Below are 21,375 nucleotides of genomic sequence, written 5' to 3'. Positions count from 1 at the left end.
GTTCGCTACTGTGTGAACAGAATGCTGGACTGGATCGACCCTTGGTCTGATCCAGCATGGCTCTTATTATGTTCCTTCCAAACTATAGTGGCCGATTCACTCCTGGTGTTATCATTTCCCTATTTCCTCCATCGGAAATAGAGGACATGATAAGTACCCTATAATTTCAAAGAGCCCCCTAAAGGAAACAATGGAAAAGCCAGTGTAATTTGAAACCCTCACACAGCAATTTCCATTCAGTTTCTTTGAGTGGTCCCTCTGAAGTAAAACAATTAAAGAGTAAAAAAAAAAAGATCAATACCTCAGTTACGTAGTGCTTATAAAATTTCTCTCCTCATAAGACATACTTTCCTATATAGTTTCTCAATTTGTATTTATGAACGAAGAGGTTTGGACCACAGCAGTACAGAGGTTTTAACAGTATACCCAGTATTCAAACAAGAAGAAAATATCAGAGAGCTTCAGCTATTGGGTGGTATAGAAATGAAATAAAAAAATAAAAAATATTTATAGTATAATGCCTGCTGAATACCGAAGTTCCTTTATATATGGCTTTTTACCTTATGGTGATGATCTGTCCAAAGTCCAGTTCATAATTGTTTACTTGAGCAATGAAAATAGCTGCTACTGCTTCATAAAGGGCAGTTCCATCCATATTGATTGTGGCCCCCACAGGAAGCACAAATCTGGCAATCCTCCTATCAACGTGGTTATTCTCTAACAAGCACTTGAAGGTTATAGGTAAAGTGGCTGAGCTGCAAGAAAAATACAGGTAAGCACAGACTGCATTCAGGAGAATGCTGAGGTTTAGAAACTTGCTTTATTTTTCAAAAGAAATTTTAAAAATTGAGATTCTCAAGACTTTGAAGCAATAACCATACTCTGTGTTGCAGAACAAAATCCAGTATTGTGGGTATAGCTGTACAGGTTTCTAGCATCATGTTCATGGTAAACAAAGCCCCTATAAATGTTCAAATTTCTTATTAAAGTTAAAGTAAAATTAAAGTTGTTTCTCCCATTGGGAGATAAACTATGTTTGGCATAAGCCAGAGAATATGTACCACACATGGATCCAAATGGATTCACTGTCTTTGATTAACAGCTACTACTACTTCTTCTTCTTTGTTCTCATTGAACAATTCTGGATAATAAAACTGATATTATAGAAGGAAGACAGCTATGAAGGAAGTGGTATATTATTTAGGGGGAAATTATAAGCACTATCAGAAATTTGGAATTCCTAGGAGACAGAATTCTACCCTTCATCTTGAGTCTTGCTGACTGGTACCAGTCAAGCAACGTCTGATTGTGCCATTTGCTTTTAAAAGTCAAGGCATCTCAGCATGTTCTTGATGGTATATACTTGCTTCTTCACAATGCATAACCTTGCAATCATCCTCACTGTCTGCTGCTAAAGAAAGAGAGCGTTTACTCTGACCTCATGATGGTTTATCACATCTCAGGTTCATGGGATGCCTCCTAGCTGGTTGCATTAGCTGTGTCCCTCATTAGATGCTACAGTTCTCACAAGAACATGTACTTTTACATGCCTCAACTTAGCTTTGCTATGTGGGAGACTTAAGATTGTTTCCTATTCAAGCAACAGAAATGTTATGCATTATGAACAGTATTCACATGAAACCACTAGGAGAGGTCATCTGGCGCTTTGGAGTGAGATGCCATTAATATGCTGATGACACTCAGTTCTATTGCTCTTTGTTACCTGACTCCAAGGAAGCTGCCAACGCTTGAAGTTCAATAGTGAGCTGGATGAGGGTAACCAAGCTGAGATTAAATAAATGAAAGCCCACTAGGTTATTATCAAAGTCAGTCATGGGCAATCATATTTTAAGAAGAGCTAAATATTCATAAGGGAAATCAGAGAAGAAATCTCATACTCTGTCACCATTCTTCGCACATGAGTGCTCATCTTTATACTGCAGTCAAGTTGGTGGTCCCTAAACATGGACTGGGGCTCCACATCTTGTTGACAGTCACCTAACTCCCTCAAGGTTAATGAAATACAAACTGGCACCCAGTGAAGGTCAGCTTCTGCTGCAGATACTGCTGCGATCTCAAAGATCCAGACCCAGAGTCAGCACATGGCATTGTCAGGCAGTTGCTTCAGGGACCACTGCTGATGCTTGTCCAGGGCCTTTAAAAAAGTGAATGAGTGACTGGGAGCCACCATTTACATTTCCCATGATGCCCTGGAGTGATGCTACATCAAAAGCATTGTGGGAAATTAAAATGGCAGCTCCCAGTCACCCAGTGGTGCTGCTGCCGCCACAAAAGGCCACTGTTGCCAGGACCCACCAAAGCAGAAGGGGACCCACTAGAAGGCACTTTGCTAAGCCCCCCCCCCTGCAATCTGGAGATGGCATTGCCAAGACACATCTGCATAAAACTGTAGTCTTACTGATAGGGTTAGTATGGAATGCAACTTGTATTCAGAAGGAATGAGCTGCCACCGCCACCAAGAAATCAGAGCCACTACACTGCCCCGAACTTCAACTGACCCTTCATATGCATTGTGCTTATTACCTTCATTCATTCTGCATTTCTTTGTACAGTTCAAACAGTTAGCTGAAGAAACCTTCTGTAGGTAGTCCCTATCTGGAATTCATCAGGGAGAACTAGTCTTTCAGGATTTCTACTGTTATCATATGTGTTTTGACCTAATGTTAAAGGAAAAGCCAAGCTGAAATGGATGAAGATAATCAGCTTCTGTAAGGTACTTGAACGCCACCCTTAATGGTTCTTTAAGGTACCTAAAAACCATGCCTTTAACATGACATATACTGCTTTCTGTGTGATTTGTTTATCCAGATACACATGTGTAGAAAATATAGGCCTATGATCCAAAAAATAAGTGTAAGTAAGGGACTGCAAAGTCAAATTCTGCTGATGATTCCTTTGTTCAAAATTTAGAAGCAACTGCTCCAGTGTTTCATTCATTGCATCAGGTGCATAGTACCTGGATGATGTGGCCAGAGCAATAAGCAAGGCTTGAAGAATCCCTCTAATGAAGACAATGGGGTTCTTCTTGGTGATGAAGAAGTACATCATCGGCAGAATAAAAAGTCCATGTACCACCAGGCCACAAACTACAGTAATAGCATAAAAGCCTAGCTTCTTCCCAATGGCTGATGGATCATCCATTTCCAAGATCTTACCAGCAATAAGGAACACTATTCCAAATGGAAAATACCTGGAGGAAGAGCGGGGGGGAGGGGGGGAGAGAGACAGACAGAGAGTGTCCACGTGAAAGAACACATCCACACAAAAATGGAAGGAAATTAACAAACATATGGAGCAAACTTACTCTGTCTATGAAACAGTTCATCTACTCCTACATTCTCTGTAAACATGATCAGTTCCAGAAACTTTAGAGCCAAACTACACACACCAAACAGGACAGCCATGAGTAATCCCAATTTATTAAAAAACTGAAATGCATGCTTGGAGGTTTACAAATTTTACTGCGGCAGCAGCATGGTGTATTTGTGTGTTTGTTTAATCCTTTCCTCATAGGGCATTTGTACAACCAAAACTGAATCCCCAAGCTGCTGATTTCCCACCAGTGTGTGTGTGCCTGTGTATGTCCGTGGTGTGTGTGTGCAGGGGGGGGGGGGTATTTTTTCCTGTGGTGGGAAAGAAGGGGGGTTTGATTTTGGTTGCAAAAACAGCCCGTAGTGAAAAGGTTAAGCACATAACCCAGGGGCTGCTATGATCAAATTTGCAGTCTCCCAAATACACTGCAATAATTAAAAAAGGGCTTCTCCACACGGAGCTTTTATCCTGCTACTGAGATTGGTTACTCACAGAAGTTAGCTGGTCTGTTAGATGATGTTGTCAACCTCCAGGGTGTCTCCTGCACTTGTTGTTGTTCAGTCGTTAAGTCGTGTCCGACTCTTATTGACCCCATGGACCATAGCACGCCAGGCCTTCCTGTCCTCTGCTCTCTCCCGGAGTGTGCTCAAATTCATATTCATTGCATCGGTGATGCTATCTAGCCATCTCATCCTCTGCCGTCCCCTTCTCCTTTTGCCTTCAGTCTTTCCCAGCATCAGGGTCTTTTCCAGGGAGTTTTCTCTTTGCATTAGATGGCCAAAATATTTGAGCTTCAGCTTCAGTATCTGTCCTTCCAATGAGCACTCAGGGTTGATTTCCTTTAGGATGGACTGATTTGACCTCCTTGCAGTCCAGGGGACTCGTAAGAGTCTTCTCCAGCACCACAGTTCAAAAGCATCAGTTCTTCGGTGCTCAGCCTTCCTTATAGTCCAGCTCTCACAGCCATACATTACTACTGGGAAAACCATAGCTTTGACTACACAGACCTTTGTCGGCAAGGTGATGTCTCTGCTTCTTACTATGCTGTCTAGGTTTGCTACAGCTTTCCTCCCAAGGAGCAAGTTTTAATTTCATGGCTACAGTCACCGTCTGCGGTGATCTTGGAGCCCAAGAAAATAAAATCTGTCACTGCTTCCATTTCTTCCCCTTCTATATGCCAGGAAGTGATGGGGCCAGATGCCATGATCTTCGTTTTTTTAATGTGGAGTTTCAAACCAGCTTTTGCACTCTCCACTTTCACCCTCAACAACAAGCTCTTTAGATCCTCTTCGCTTTCTGCCATTAGGGTGGTATTGTCTGCGTATCTGAGGTTGTTGATAATTCTCACGGCAATCTTAATTCCGACCTGTGATTCATCGAACCTGGCATTTCTCATGATGTACTCTGCATATAAGCTAAATAAGCAGGGCAACAATATGCAACCTTGCCATACTCCTTTCCCAGTTTTGAACCAATCGGTTGTTCCATGTCCAGTTCTTACTGTTGCTTCTTCACCCTCGTACAGGTTTCTCAGGAGACAGGTAAGGTGGTCTGGTACTCCCATCTCTTTCAGAATTTCCCACAGTTTGTTGTGATCCACACAATCAAAAGCTTTAGCGTAGTCAATGAAGCAGAAATAGATGTTTTTCTGGAATTCTCTTGCTTTTTCCATGATCCAGCGAATGTTGGCGATTTGATCTCTAGTTCCTCTGCCTCTTTGAAACCCAGCTTGTACTTCTGGTAGTTCTCGGTTCACATACTGCTGAAGCCTAGCTTGTAGGATTTTGAGCATAACCTTGCTGGCATGTGAAATGAGCGCAACTGTACGGTAGTTTGAACATTGAAATGTAAATTGACCTTTTCCAGTCTTGTGGCCACTGTTGAGTGTTCCAAATTTGTTGGCATATTGAGTGCAGCACTTGAACAGCATCATCTTTTAGGATCTTAAATAGCTCAGCTGGAATACTGTAATCTCTGCTAGCTTTGTTGTTACTAATGCTTCCTAAGGCCCACTTGACTTCACTCTCCAGGATGTCCGGCTCAAGTTCAGTGACCACACTATCATGGCTATCAGGGACATTAAGATCTTTCCTGTATAGTTCTTCTGTGTATTCTTGCCACCTCTTCTTAATCTCATCTGCTTCTGTTAGGTCCCTGCCTTCTTTGTTCTTTATCATGCCCATCTTTGCACAAAATGTTCCCTTGAGATTTTCTTGAAAAGATCTCTAGTCTTTCCCATTCTATTGTTTTCCTCGATTTCTTTGCATTGTTCATTTAAGAAGGCCTTCTTGTCTCTCCTTGCTATTCTCTGGAACTCTGCATTCAGTTGGATATACCTTCTCCTTTCTCCCTTGCTTTTTGCTTCCCTTCTTTCCTCAGCTACTTGTAAAGCCTCATCAGACAGCCACTTTGCTTCCTTGCATTTCTTTTTCTTTGGGATGGATTGAGTTGCTGCCTCCTGAACAATGTTACGGACCTCCGTCCATAGTTCCTCAGGCACTCTGTCTATCAGGTCTAATCCCTGAAATCTATTCCTCACCTCCACTGTATATTCATAAGGGATATGATTTAGGTCACACCTGAATAGTTTAGTGGTTTTCCCTACGTTCTTCAATTTAAGCCGAAATTTTGCAACAGGAATCTCATGATCTGAGCCACAGTCAGCTCCAGGTCTTGTTTTTACTGACTGCATAGAGAGTCTCCATCTTTGGCTGCAAAGTACATAATCCATCTGATTTCGATATTGACCATCTGGTGATGCCAATGTGTAGAGTTGCCTCTTGTGCTGTTGGAAAAGTTTTTGCTATGATCAGCATGTTCTCTTGGCAAAACTCTATTAGCTTTTGTCCTACATCATTTTGTGCACCAAGGCCATGCTTGCCTGTCATCTCAGTTATTTATTGACTTTCTACTTTAGCATTCCAATCCCCTATGATGAAGAGGACATCTTTTTTGGTGTTAGTTCTAGAAGGTGTTGTAGGTCTTCATAGAACCGATCAACCTCAGCTTCTTCGGCCTCAGTGGCTGGGGCATAGACTTGAATTACTGTGATGTTGAATGGTTTGCCTTGGATTTGTACTGAGATAATTCTATCATTTTTGAGATTGTACCCCAGTACTGCTTTTCCCACCCTTTTATTGACTATGAGTTCTACTCCATTTCTTCTAAGGGATTCTTGCCCACAGTAGTAGATATAATAGTCACCTGAATTAAATTCGCCCATGCTTGTCCATTTTAGTTTGCTGATTCCCAAGATGTCGATGTTCAATCTTGCCATCTCATGTTTGACCACCTCCAGCTTACCTTGATTCATTGATCTTACATTCTGGGTTCCTAAACAATATTGTTCTTTGCAGCATTGGAATTTCTTTTCACCACCAGACACATCCACAGCTGAGTGTCCTTTCGGCTTTGGCCCAGCCGCTTCATTCTTTCTGGCGCTACTTGGAAATTCCCTCTGCTCTTCCCCAGTAGTATATTGGACACCTTCCGACCTGAGGGGCTCATCTTCTGGTGTCATATCTTTTAGCCTTGTGATACGTTCCATGGGGTTTTTTTGGCAAGAATATTGGAGTGGGCTGCCATTTCCTTCTCCAATGGGCCACATTTTGTCAGAACTCTCCGCCATGACCTGTCCATCTTGGGTGGCCCTGCATGGCATAGCTTATGGCTTCAGTGAGTTATGCAATCCCCTTCGCCACAACAAGGCAGTGATCCATGAAGGGGGTCTCCCACACTAAATGACCTTTTTTCCATTTTTTAAAAGTTCAGAGTTAATGAGCTATCAAATTACAGTGCTTGAGAAAACCCTCAATAAGAGGAACTAGACCACAGCACCATCTAGCAGCTGTATAATGAAACATATGGAAGACTCAGATAAGGGGGGAAAGTGTGGGGAAGGAAGCTGTTGTGATAAAGGGTAAAAGGATTCCGTCGTGATCCTGCATATAAAACAGAAGCAGAAAGCCCCGTTTTAAATGCGGGATTATAGGCTGGTGTAGAGATGCTCAAAGAAAGATAAAATCGGAAGAATAACCACAGAAGAATAATCCGCCTCACATGTAGACTAGCCCTTAGAACAGTGGCTTTGAAATGATGTTCCAAGGAATCCTAGGATTCCTCAGAAGTTTACCAGAAGTTCACAATTAGAAGCTGAGCAATAACAGACACGTTTTCTTGAAAGTCAGCTTGTCCTTCATTAGTATATCATCTTCCACGTGCAGCCACCGGAGAGTTTTGAGTGTGTTTAGGTTGTACTTGCCGTTCATGCAGGTCAGCAGCCTGGCCACTGTCTCACATTAACAGAGTGTTTACCCCTAAGGTGCCCCAGAATCTCCTGCACTGTTCTGGGGTTCCATGGCAGACATCAAGGAATTCCTTGCCAAAGGAGGCAATGTTGAAGCCAGAAAGTTAGAAAACCACTGATTTAGAAGAAACATAGAAATGGCACATGGCATTGATGTAGTACTTGAGTTCCTTCCTATCAATAACAGCCAGCAATCCAGGAAAATGATAGCCTTTTCCAAAGAGAATATACATGTCCTGATCCATCTTACTAACAGCCCTGGAGAGGCCTACATTCCATTGAATGTATGTAGCCTTATTTCACCATTGAGGACCACCCCACTGAAACAGACTTGCAGCTGCAAGTGTTTCTTTTTCCTAACACCGCATTTACTTACCATACAGCTACAGCTACTATCTTCATGACAGATTCATTTAAGCACTGGCAAAAACTGACCAAGGGAGCACCGCTGTTACCCATCCTGCCCAGCATTATTCCTGTAAATAGATAAACATCTTTGTTTCATTTTACCCACCTTCATATGAGTTTCCATAATATTCAACATCAGACGCTAATAAACTCAAGTTTGAATTGCCAGATGGAATTATGTGGACTGTTAATAAGACATGTCTGTATGCAGCACATGCCAACAATTATGTATTAGGAATAATGCAAACTCCACTTTTACATGCCACAAATTTGGCTCCACATCACTCCAACACATGGGCAATTGAGGCTAATTTGGCAAAGATTACAATCAGATGGTGGATGGATGGTTAAGTATACTCCAGATTCTTTCAAAGCAAACTGAACTAGCCTCTCATTACAACCCATTTGCTGTCTTGAAAATGTGCCCATGATATCTGCAATTATTTTTATATTTCCTGAATTGCTGGACCAAACCTGGGAGCTGAATTCACAGGAGGAACTGCTTCACTTTATGAAGTGAATGACAAACACTTTTACAGCTGTGATCTTTCACCTATCGAATCCTCACATACCATGAGTCTCATCCTTACTTATGCCCATACTATAATTGCTTATATGTATATAGAAATATGTGATATAAATATCTGAATGAATGCCAACATGAAATTCTAAATTCAAGTAATTTATGCTACTGTTTCATATTTGAAAAATTTAAACCATTATATTTTTAAAAATATAATTTGCATTTATTTGAATGTTTGGATCACAGATTTAGGAATATCAAATGGAGAATTCGGTATAGTAATATAGATCAGCCTCCATTTTTCTCAATGGAACTTAGGCTTTTCTTCATTGCACTCTGGAAAGGTAATATGCAGTGCAATCCTCTGCATGTCTACTCAGAAGTAACCCCAGAGGCCAGCTGAGATGTGCTAGGATGGGGCGGAAGTGCCCCTCCACTCGCAGGGCAGGCCTGTCTGCCCTGAAGGTCCCTGGGATGCCTGCCAGAGGTGTTTTACCAGTGGGGGTGTCCCAAATGGGACAACCTTGGAGCCTCTGGATCCAAAGTCCCCTCACTTCCCCATCATAGCCTTGGACTGAAGCTGGCATAGGAATTTCCCCTCCCCTTGGTTTCAGTGGGATGGAAATTTTAAAAATAAAGTCACTCCAACTCCCATCCCACCCTGGCTGCAGAGAGAAGGCAGCCCTTTGGAACTGGTGCAGCACCCACCACGTAACTCCCTCCACTCCTTTTAGGATTGCTCTATAAGCCCCACTGAATACAGTAAAGACTTACTTTTGCATAGGAATAGTAAACATACATAGGATTGCACTGTGCATGCCACATCTATCCAATCCCCATTTATATAGAAATAAAATTATGACAATGTGGTGGCAGTGAAGTAAATCTGGAGGCTTCAGTCCAGATTCTAGTAGAAAACCTAGGTGAAAAAAGCCAACAACCTAACTGGCTGTACTTCGGCTTTCTTGCTTAGAAGCCATAGCAGACATCAGCCAAATGTATATGAAATTCCAGCTGTTTACTTTCTGTACCGAGTAACTGACAGACAATGAAAAAAATTGACTTATGCCAAACAGTTCTACAGGTTATAAAAATAATTATATACTGCTAGCTTCTCCTGTGGTACACTGAAACTTCCACAGTTTAAATTTCCTGTTTATTCAGTTCAACAGGTATCCCACCTATCAGAACGGATCATGGCTGGTAACAATATGTTTTTAAAATATATTATGAATTATAAAAACAGACATGTATCTGCTTTAACCCACAGATCAAATGCTAAACACAAAGTGTTTACGCTATTTTTGCAAGATGCTCAGATTCAGGCTTAAATGAACCTCCAATAGAAGGAAATGTCATGATTGTGGAGTGGCTGCTGAAAACATCTTCGGTGAAGGAGCCAGGAGTGATCAGTGCAACATCTTTCAGGCCCATGAAGCACTGTGAACTTGTAGACTGGGCCATGTGCCCATGTCATTCAAATTTGATGCATGGGAGGTAGTGTTAAAAGGGCATATCTCCCTTGTAGCTCCATGTCACCGCAATCTTCCCTTTTAGAGAAATGTGTAATTGTCTGAATGATTTGGGTGTCCCCAGGCACAGTTAAGATAAATCAGGTCTAAATTTGAGTGACCCACTAAGCCGAACTTCATCTACTAGTCTTTGAAGATGCTTGACTCATGCTCACCTTCATTTTCACAGTCATAGAATAATAGAATCATAGGGTTGGAAGGGGCTTACAAGACCATCGAGTCCAACCCCCTGCTCAATGCAGGAAGCCTGATTCCTAGGCGGTCTCCCATTCAACTACTGACCAGGGCTGACCCTGTTTAGCTTCTGAGATCAGACGAGATCAAATGACGGAAAGCAACAGAACCAGGAGGTTTATCATCCCACCCCACCCCACCCCACCCCACCCCATAGCTGATAGTCTTGCTAGGCTTCAAGTGCTTACACCCAAGTGATTTTTTGCTTGAATTACTGTATAATATGAATGGAAAACCTATGTTTCCCAGAACGCACTTTCAAGTTACAAATAATTCTTTTTGACTTAATATCCTACAGTAATAATGACAACAAAGCCACATAATTAGCACAGAAGAGAAATCATTGCACAGTGAAATCATTGTGTCAGTGGGGCTTACTCCCAGCTAAGCTATCTAGAACTGCAGCCTCACAGCAGTCCTATCCATGTCTACTCAGAAATAAGTCTTGCCAAGTTCAATGGGACTTTCTCCCAGGTAAGCGTGTTTAGGATTGCAGCCTCAATCTCTTATTGCTAGAAGGACAGGGCTACCTTTACTGCTGAGAAAAAGAGATCACAGATCCATCCCGCAGCAGGACACTGAATCAAGTCCCTTCCTGAGAACCAGGTGGAATAAGACTGAGGACAAGGTTTAGTCCGTAGATCAGTGTTGGAGAAAAATACAGGTTAGACACTCAGGAAACCATTTCAACAAGGAAGTACATTTGAAAATAACTGAGTGGGAATGACTTTGTTTTAGGCTGGATGTATGCTTATATCTGTCTGTACAGCAAATACGGCTGGACCCAAAGCCAAGGCTCAGAGCTCACATCTGTGAATGTGTGACAGGTTCCAGACCTTGAAGTATTCTTGATTCAAGGGGGAACAAGCTGATCCACTGTCAGACCCAGCCATTTCACAACAATGCTGGTTAATCTTCATCTAGCCATAAATTTCAGATTGCAAATCCACAATATATTTTATGAGCTATTATGTCACTCCTTCCTGCTAACAGAAAGGTGAAGGCAGTTCAGTGTTTTGAAGCCAGCTTGGGCTTATTATAAAAGGTCAGTGTTAGGACAGCGTGGCTCTTCTGGTTAAAAGCAGGAAAAGGGGGAAACAGTTCTTCTCCATAATCTACCTATGGAGCAATATGATTTGGTCTGGAAGACAGGGCCTTTTCATCTGAATATCGAGGATGGGGCAGGGGGTGGGAGGAAGGGAGATCTACAGCCCATATGAAAATGAACAGTGGGACTGAGCATATATCCTCATGTGACTGACAGTGATGTCCACTCCCATCCCTGCAGTTCAGTTTCATATCAGTTCCACCCAGTTTGGACGGTAGGGATTTGTCCCTATTCAACTTCTCCTGCATTCCCATCTCTCTCTTTCCACTAGCCAAGGTGAAGCGTCATGGAAAGTTGGGGTGGATGTTAATTTCCTGTGAGTTCAGGGGCAGAGAAGGAGGGATGCATTGCTTGCATCTCACAGTGCTTTAGCAACATTTGCTGTATTCTAAATAGACCATTGCAGCAACTAAGGGGTTTGTTTGACATGATGGGACCCAATCCAGCTCCAGTTGAAAATGCACAAGATCTTTGGGGGCCAATTTTGTGTAAAATACTCACAAGTTAGATGCATCATTTTCTGCTCTGAAATTTGGAAAGATCTTCAGTATTTCAAAAATATAACTCTTCTGATCTTAAACCATTCCTAGTCAAAACTCTGGGAACTCTAAAATCATCCAGATGTTTTGAGTGACACCATGCCATTCAAATAAGAGATCTTGCATTATATTTGATGCAGCCCAATTCAATGCATGTTTATTCAATGGGACTTGCTTTCAGATAACTGTATTTGGTCAGGCTTCTTGCCAGGTTAAGTGCGCCTAGGACTGAAGCCTAAATCCACTCTTCTCAGATGCCCTAGCTGGAATACATCCATGCATGTTATATTCTCCCAGCAGGCAGTAACTCTGTCATTCTCTCCTCTGGAAGTATCTGGAATAATTTTACCTTGGGTGATGCGCCGTTGTTCAAGTATTACCATGCTATAATTAACTATTTATTCCAAATCATAATTTCTACAATGAACCAAGGGTAATTTTAGGGGATGGCTGTCAGCAGTGGCTAGGAAACCAATCCTCTTTGCAAACTCCCAGAACAAACATCAGCACTGAACATATGGAATGTATGGTTCACTCTGACGCTTAAGCATGCCAAACCCACGAGAGGTAAACAGGGATGCTGTTTATTCTGTCAGCACAGAAACTAGGGCAGTATGCAGGGGGCTGGAAGGCAGGTAAGGGAACTATAAACAAGGAGTAATCAAGGTAGATTCAGAGGACTTTCTGCTGTTACCTTGTGGTTGGTGTGTATGTATGTGCCACCACTGATCCTGGGACCACATACAGGCAAAGCATGTGCTCCACCACTGAGCTCTGGCCCTTCCCCAATAAGTCAGGGATTTTACAGTCTTCATGCTATGAATGCAAGAATGTCCTATGGGAAAGGACTTTTCCTGGGACACTATCCGCACACGTGGCTGTGTGCTGCAGCTCTGTCTGGACTCTGGATGCATCTTCAGTTGAAAAGGGCTAAGCAGCTTTTCATTTAGATTAATCTGCTGACATGCTTGTTCCAAAATCTGGAGTTTACTGCTTGATACCATGAAATTTACCTCATTGTGAAGATTCAGTCCAGCTCATGAATCAAACCTCAGTCTGAACATGTCATAACTAATGCCAGCTAGATGAATGGTTTAAATAAAATTCACATTGTTCAGACCAGACACAATGCAAGTTGGTGGTAAATCAATGAGAAGAGAGGGCTAAGCTAGTTAAATATTCCACTGCTCTCTGCAGGACATGCCAAGAACTACTTGACTGAACCTCATATAGCAGTTCAATGAAGCTTTGCTTAAAGTAAAAATTGAATGACATTTCAGAATATGTGAACATTAAGGAATTGGCAACACATGACAGAAACTGGACACAATACAGGAGTGGTAGGCGGCAGTACTGCAACTGAAACTCTCCCCACGACCTGAGTTTGATCCCAGTGGAAGCCGGGTCTCGGGTAGCTGGCTTAGGTCGACTCAGCCTTCCATCCTTCCGAGGCCGGTAAAATCAGTACTCAGCTTGCTGGGGGAAAGGTAGTCATGACTGGGGAAGGCAAGGGCAAACCACCCCGCTATAGTCTGCCATGAAAACGCCAGCGCAAGCGGCATCCCTCTAGGGGTCAGTAATGACCCGGTGCTTGCACAGGAGGAACCTTTCCTTTCTAATGTCCCATTTAAAAAAATGCTTGAAATATGGGAGAAAGGTGTGTGTGTGGGGTTAATAAAATTCCTATGCCACTCTCCCCAATTTAGTCAAATCCCACCCCCACCCCCCCACCCGGTAGCCTTCTAAAATAGCTGTCACAAAAGGTAAGGAAACCTGGTCTTCCCTGTAATATAAGCACTCAAATCTGAAGTTGAAGAAGGCTGCAGTTCTATAAACACTTACCTGGGAGAACCCGCATTAAACTCAATGGGATTCACTTCTATGTACTGGATACTTACATGGCTAGTCATGACTAGCAAGTTCTGTTGATTTCAATTGAAATTAGTCATGACCAATTTCTGCTTGGTTGTATCTTAACTTTTGCTGGGTAGCCTCCTAGGAAACACCAGATGCATTCCTCCCTCTGCTGCCATGTGTGTTCTCCTTCTACAGCTCCCATTCATTTCAACAGTGCAAGCTGGGCTGTGACCATTTTTTTTCATGCAGCTTATTTTTAATAGTGTTGGTGGTGGTGGTGGTGGTGAGAATTCTCCTGAGAACTTCTACACTGGACGTTAGTTAGTTGTCTGAACATTAATGGCTCATATGCATCTTTGTAATTTTCCACCATTTATTTCTTCCCAACCTGAAAACCAGCCAAGAGGGGCAATCTGGGTAGACATTGGCCTGTTTTGCATGTAACAACAACCCAGAGTATGGGTTGACAATGTGTTATTAACCACAAACAATCCAGGATGAGAATCCAGAATCCAGTTGGGTTGTGAACTCTAGGTTGTTTGCAGTTAACAACCCAATTTAAACCTTAGTGCAGGGTTTGCACATAATGACAACAACCTACAATTCGATGACAACCCATATTCAACCCATGCTCAGCCTGTACTCTGGGTTGTTGTTACATATGGATCAGGTCATTTTATGCCCAGTTGTCCTTCAAGCGAGCCTCACCAGTAAACTAGCTTCTTGGATGCATGCAAGAAGCCCACAGCCTGGTCCTTCATGCAGTTAGCCCACTTTCCTGCCCCTTTGTTTGGTCTGGTTGACTGCAATAATATTTCATGCTGAATTTATTTTTTCCAATTTCATAATCAAATATTATGGAATTGTTGGGGAACTCAGATACCAATGTGTGTGTGTGTGAAGGGGAGTTATCAAATTGTGTTCAAATATCCAAACTAAGCACCTGTAGCTCAAATGCTAACAAAAGCATTCTCCTAGCAATATACTCTCTTGACTCATGAACCATGTATTTCCCCCCATTGCAGAAAAGATTTTGCTTTTGAAGCAACTGTTCTTGTAATGATTTATCAGCTGTGTGAGACATATTCATTGTGAACCTTGTTTAGCAACACATAATTTTACATATTAGGTTAGCTATATATGAGCCTCACCACAGATGCTAAATGAAAGTTATACCATAGGCATAAACATCTTGTTGTTCTTCTCATACAAGTTCACTGCAAAAGCTCTGTGAATTACAGAGGAAAGCAAAAAAACTCCACATGGGGAAAAGTGAGGAGAAAACAAAGCAAGGTAGGTAGGCTTGTCAAAAATAGCAACGTACATACTGTTCTCAGACAACTGGAAATATAGCCACAATGCTTAACTACTCAAAGCTGTGAATCATGTTTTTCCTATTGGAAATGCTGAATGCCAGTGAGTCAGGGAGTGGGAATAGGTGGGAATGAAATCAGGAATTCTAAATAGAAAGATTAGTTCCCTACATCAATAACAACTTCATGTGTCTTTGATGTATGGATTTCAAAAACATACCCATGGTAGCAGAGAATATTACAATGCCCAACACATTCATGCCTTCACTGGTGCCTGGCTCTGATTTGTAAATCACTTCAGGTGGTGGTGTGATGTCCAAAGCAAAATTCTGGATGTTGGATCCATTTTCATCCTGTACCCCATAGATTATGATTCGGCGAGTGGGGATTTCAGACACTGCCTTGTTGGCTTTGACAATAGGGATGCTTTTGGTTCGGTACTAAAAGAGAAGTTATCTCCATTATACGCAGAAGGATATTGTCTTGTTAAACGTATAGAACTTTTCAACAGAGAAAGGAATACCTGTGAGGAATAACAGCTCAGACACAGACACACACCAACTATGGAACCGAACAACTGCAGTTTTAAATAGAATTGATTTTCCACTGAAAATTTGGCCCTCAGAAATTATGGTCCCAAACCCACAGTTGCCAGATAACTGGGTATGACGGGCTAAGGGACATTCTTATAGGGGACAATGGATAGGTTGGAAAGAAGGTGCTTAATCTCCCACCAATTCTTCTCTGAAAATGTCCCTGTATAAAGCCATTTAAACTACCCATGGGTACCTTTACGGGGAGTTGGGGTGGAATCAACATGGAAAAGGCTACGTGTGTTAAGTGCCATTTTTCTTGGTAGAAAGGCAGGGCACAAATCAAATAAATAAATAAACAAACAAATAAATAAAGTGTCCCCCACCCACCCATTTGATTACCTCCTTCCCCTTCAAATGCTTTCTCCAGGCCCAGCATTGCAGTTATGAGCGAAACATGGGGGTTGGGAACACTGGCTTGGATCCGAAGTTGCTCTCCTGTTCATGTGGGGGAGGGGGGGCAATTTCTGCAAATACCGTCCTTCATTGTATCCCCAAATTATCAGGATCAGATTTTTGAGGGGCACAATGGCCTATAGAGGCTTTCTGCTATATATAGAGGGATAGGAGAGATGGGAAATCCCCATTCCATGAACATAAACTCCGCTCTGTTCATGGACAGGAAGATCCAAGCCCCTGTCTTTCCCTCTTAATAAATAGTTTGGCTTTAAGGTCAGTATTATTATCTTCATTTACCCTTGTGGAAGGGAGAAAATACAGGCTTGCCTGAGGCACTGAGCAGGCTCATGGCTGAGATAAGATTTGAACCAGGTATGTTCTGGCTCCCAGTTCACACTCTTAGCCAGTACACTTAGCTATTCTCCCCTCACACCCACACCCCATGCAAATATGTTTTTAAATGTTGAGAACATAAATAATATGTTCTGTGTTCTATTAACATTCATTCAGATTTTTATTTATTTGACTACCACATCCTAGAAAGCCATAACCAAAGACTAGGTAATGACAGACATTAATTCTATTATTTTGAACAAAGAAGTATAGCGAACACAACAGGAGATAGAACTATTGGTCAAAAACTGAACAGAAATACCTGGAAGTTATCAAAAGGAGGGAGGGGGAATGTCAAAGTCTAGGGATATTTTCCAAACTGTAACCCACAAGGTAACATGGTAACTTAAGGATAATGAATAACTCTGTGGAAATATACAGACCTTGTTGTGACCGCTCACTCTGTAGGAAAAGTGTAATGTCTGAAAATGTTCATATATTCTAATCCGTTGTTTGATAGTAATCCCCATTGCTTTCAGTCAAGCTTATGTCAAATGAATGTGAAACTTGAATATATTTACATACCTTATACTCTAAGCACCATTAACAAGAATTGCAGCTGCAAATTTTATTCAGAGCCTTTTCCTAGACTGGTTACATCACAAGTGGATTCCAAGGGCTCCTTCACATTGAGCTTTTATCCTGTGATTGAGATTGCTCCTTCACCGGAAGTTTGCGGGCTCTTTAAATGACGCCGTGATCATTCAAGGTGTCTCCTGCACTAAATGCCCCTTGTTCCATTTTTAAATAGATCGCAGATAATGAGCTATCAATTACCCCGTTGTGTTCCACTTCAGTTTCCTCCATGATAAGAGGAAAAGCGGCAAGAAGAGGAGCGAGATCAATGAAAGATAATGGAAGACTCAGATTCGAGGAGAAGGAGGGGGAAGGGGGTGAGGGGGAAGGAAGCACATGAAAAAGGGAGTCGTCGTGATCCTGCATTTAAAACAGAAGCAGAAAGCCCTGTTTTAAATGCAGGATTTTAGGCTGGTGTAGAGATGCCCTAAGTATGGAAAAGGAGGTACCCAAAGACCTTCCTCTTACTTAACATGCTCAGTCTGGAGTGGCACATGCACACCATTGCATAAGGTCTGTTAGTCAGCTTCCAGTTTAGGTAATTAGTTTGTCTCACTTGTAATGCTATTTTTGATTTAACAGGATAGAACATCCTTCTGCAGCCCCCTGCAGCCTCTTAGATGGCATCAAGTCATGTTCATATGCAGCTTCCACTAACAAGGCAGCTACATTTTTGTTGGTGGTTGAAAATGAACATAACTCCACTTTTAATGCCTTCAAGGCTAAATATGAACATACATTGTGCTTCACACCCCTTTTGCAAAATGAAACAGGATTACTTAGCCCTGGATCATAGAAGGGGAAACTGAGGGTGTGTCGAGATGGAGGGGTCCTAACACCTACCATCAGAAGGCATTGTGTAGCTATTCCATCTTTTCTTTCTTAACAGAGTTTCCACAGTAAGAAAAAAGACAAAAGAAGCAGTGGGAAAACACAGGAGGGCTACAAATGGAAGACGTTATTGCCTGGACCCCCATAAAATTCTGTGAAAGAGGCAGGGCAATGGTGCAATAAAAGTCTTATCTGGAAGGAACCTCTTCTATATACCAGGTTATATTTTAGTTATTGACTTAACATTTCCCAGTCATCTTATCCCCCCCACCCCCAAAAAAGGTCAGTTTACTAACACACTTGCTTTAGAAGCCTGTGTACGAAAGGCCACTCCAGGCTAAATATGTACAGTATACAAGAGGTGGGGCCTTTAGCAATGTGCAACAGTGTAGTGGGGAGGAGACTGTGTGTGCACAAGCAGCAATCCTTACTGTGAATATAGAGGTATTATATATACGTATGTCAGATGTTCTTAATTTCATCTACAAAATGCTGGAGCATATGAAATGAGGCGCATCTGGCCAACTGTACCAAGATGTGAAGGATGCACATTTTATGTAGGATTTACACAATCAGTGCCCCAATAAGCCAAATGCCACGCACCAGCCATATATTGTTGTTGTTGTTGTTGTTGTTCAGTCGTTAAGTCGTTAAGTCGTGTCCGACTCTTCGTGACCCCATGGACCATAGCACGCCAGGTCTTCCTGTCCTCCGCTCTTTTCCGGAGTGTGCTCAAATTCATATTCATTGCATCGGTGATGCGATCTAGCCATCTCATCCTCTGCTGTCCCTTTCACCTTTGCCTTCAATCTTTCCCGGCATCAGGGTCTTTTCCAGGGAGTTTTCTCTTTGCATTAGGTGGCCAAAATATTTGAGCTTCAGCTTCAGTATCTGTCCTTCCAATGAGCACTCAGGGTTGATTTCCTTTAGGATTGACTGATTTGACCTCCTTGCAGTCCAGGGGACTTGTAAGAGTCTTCTCCAGCACCACAGTTCGAATGCATCAGTTCTTCGGCACTCAGCCTTCCTTATAGTCCAGCTCTCACAGCCATACGTTGCTACTGGGAAAATCATAGCTTTGATTATATAAATCTTTGTCGGCAAGGGGACGTCTCTGCTTCTTACTATGCTGTCTAGGTTTGCCATAGCTTTCCTCCCAAGGAGCAAGCATCGTTTAATTTCATGGCTACAGTCACCGTCTGCGGTGATCTTGGAGCCCAAGAAAGTAAAATCTGTCACTGCTTCCATTTCTTCCCCTTCTATATGCCAGGAAGTGATAGGGCCAGATGCTATGAACTTAGTTTTTTTAATGTTGAGTTTCAAACCAGCTTTTGCACTCTCCACTTTCACCCTCAACAGCAGGCTCTTTAGAACCTCTTCGCTTTCTGCCATTAGGGTGGTGTCATCTGCGTATCTGAGGTTGTTGATAATTCTCCCGGCAATCTTAATTCCGACCTGTGATTCATCCAACCCGGTGTTTCTCATGATGTACTCTGCATATAAATTAAATAAGCAGGGCGATGATATACAGCCTTGTCGTACCCCTTTCCCAATGTTGAACCAATCGGTTGTTCCATGTCTGGTTCTTACTGTTGCTTCTTGTCCCTCGTACAGGTTTCTCAGGAGACAGGTAAGGTGGTCTTGTACCCCCATCTCTTTCAGAATTTGCCACAGTTTGTTGTGATCTACACAATCAAAGGCTTTAGCGTAGTCAATGAAGCAGAAATAGACGTTTTTCTGGAATTCTCTTGCTTTCTCCATGATCCAGCGAATGTTGGCAATTTGATCTCTAGTTCCTCTGCCTCCTTGAAACCCCGCTTGTACTTCTGGTAGTTCTCGGTTCACATACTGCTCAAGCCTAGCTTGTAGGATTTTGAGCATAGCCTTGCTGGCATGTAAAATGAGTGCAATTGTATGGTAGTTTGAACATTGGAATGTAAACTGACCTTTTCCAGTCTTGTGGCCACTGTTGAGTGTTCCAAATTTGTTGGCATATTGACTGCAGCACTTTAACAGCATCATCTTTTAGGATTGTAAATAGCTCAGCTGGAATACTGTCATCTCTGCTAGCTTTGTTGTTACTAATGCTTCCTAAGGCCCGCTTGACTTCACTCTCTAGGATGTCCGGCTCAAGTTCAGTGACCGCACTATCATGGCTATCAGGGACATTAAGATCTTTCCTGTATAGTTCTTCTGTGTATTCTTTCCACCCCTTCTTAATCTCATCTGCTTCTGTTAGGTCCCTGCCTTCTTTGTCCTTTATCATGCCCGTCTTTGCACAAAACATTCCCTTGAGATCTCCAGTTTTCTTGAAGACATCTCTAGTCTTTCCCATTCTGTTGTTTTCCTCGATTTCTTTGCATTGTTCATTTAAGAAGGCCTTCTTGTCTCTCCTTGCTATTCTCTGGAACTCTGCATTCAGTTGGATATACCTTCTCCTTTCTCCCTTGCTTTTCGCTCCCCTTCTTTCCTCAGCTACTTGTAAAGCCTCCTCAGACAGCCACTTTGCTTTCTTGTATTTTTTTTTCTTTGGGATGGATTGAGTTGCTGCCTCATGAACAATGTTACGGACCTCCGTCCATAGTTCCTCAGGCACTCTGTCTATCAGGTCTAATCCCTTAAATCTATTCATCACCTCCATTGTATATTCATAAGGGATATGATTTAGGTCATACCTGAATGGTTTAGTGGTTTTCCCTACATTCTTCAATTTAAGCCGAAATTTTGCAAGAATGATCTGCCACAGTCAGCTCCAGGTCTTGTTTTTACTGACTGTATAGAGCGTCTCCATCTTTGGCTGCAAAGTACATAATCAAACTGATTTCGATATTGACCATCTGGTGATGTCCATGTGTAGAGGAGTCGCCTGTTGTGCTGTTGGAAAAGAGTGTTTGCTATGATGAGCGTGTCCTCTTGGCAAAACTCTATTAGCCTTTGTCCTGCTTCATTTTGTATACCAAGGCCATGCTTGCCTGTTATCCCGGTGATTTCTTGACTTCCTACTTTAGCATTCCAATCCCCTATGATGAAAATGACATCTTTTGGGGGTGTTAGTTCTAGAAGGTGTTGTAGGTCTTCATAGAACCGATCAACCTCAGCTTCTTCGGCCTCAGTGGTTGGGGCATAGACTTGAATTACTGTGATGTTGAATGGTTTGCCTTGGATTCGTACTGAGATCATTCTGTCGTTTTTGAGATTGTACACCAGTACTGCTTTTCCCACCCTTTTGTTGACTATGAGTGCTGCTCCATTTCTTCTAAGGGATTCTTGCCCACAGTAGTAGATATGATGGTCACCTGAATTAAATTCGCCCATGTTGTCCATTTTAGTTCTCTGATTCCCAAGATGTCTATGTTCAGTCTTGCCATCTCATGTTTGACCACCTCCAGCTTACCTTGATTCATTGATCTGACATTCCAGGTTCCTAAAC

General features: G+C 42.3%; 1 protein-coding gene across 2 annotated transcripts in view; it reads right to left on the bottom strand.

The window, feature by feature from the left end:
• SLC1A7 (solute carrier family 1 member 7) overlaps positions 1–21,375 on the bottom strand; it is a 61,179-nt gene that overhangs the window by 10,349 nt on the left and 29,455 nt on the right. For both annotated transcript variants that reach the window (XM_084852487.1, XM_084852486.1), the window contains exons 5-8: positions 15,374–15,593; positions 8,016–8,115; positions 2,978–3,211; positions 561–755 (exon numbers count right to left, since the gene is read on the bottom strand). In XM_084852487.1, the coding sequence (XP_084708613.1) occupies positions 561–755; positions 2,978–3,211; positions 8,016–8,115; positions 15,374–15,593 (749 nt within the window). The remainder of the gene's footprint in view (positions 1–560; positions 756–2,977; positions 3,212–8,015; positions 8,116–15,373; positions 15,594–21,375) is intronic.

This window comes from Heloderma suspectum, chromosome 4 (assembly GCF_057233095.1).
Source record: "Heloderma suspectum isolate Gila_16-S chromosome 4, 16-S_ref, whole genome shotgun sequence".
Lineage (NCBI taxonomy): Eukaryota > Metazoa > Chordata > Lepidosauria > Squamata > Helodermatidae > Heloderma > Heloderma suspectum.
The sequence above is the reverse complement of the archived record's forward strand: the minus strand, read 5'-3'. Positions and strand labels throughout refer to the sequence as shown.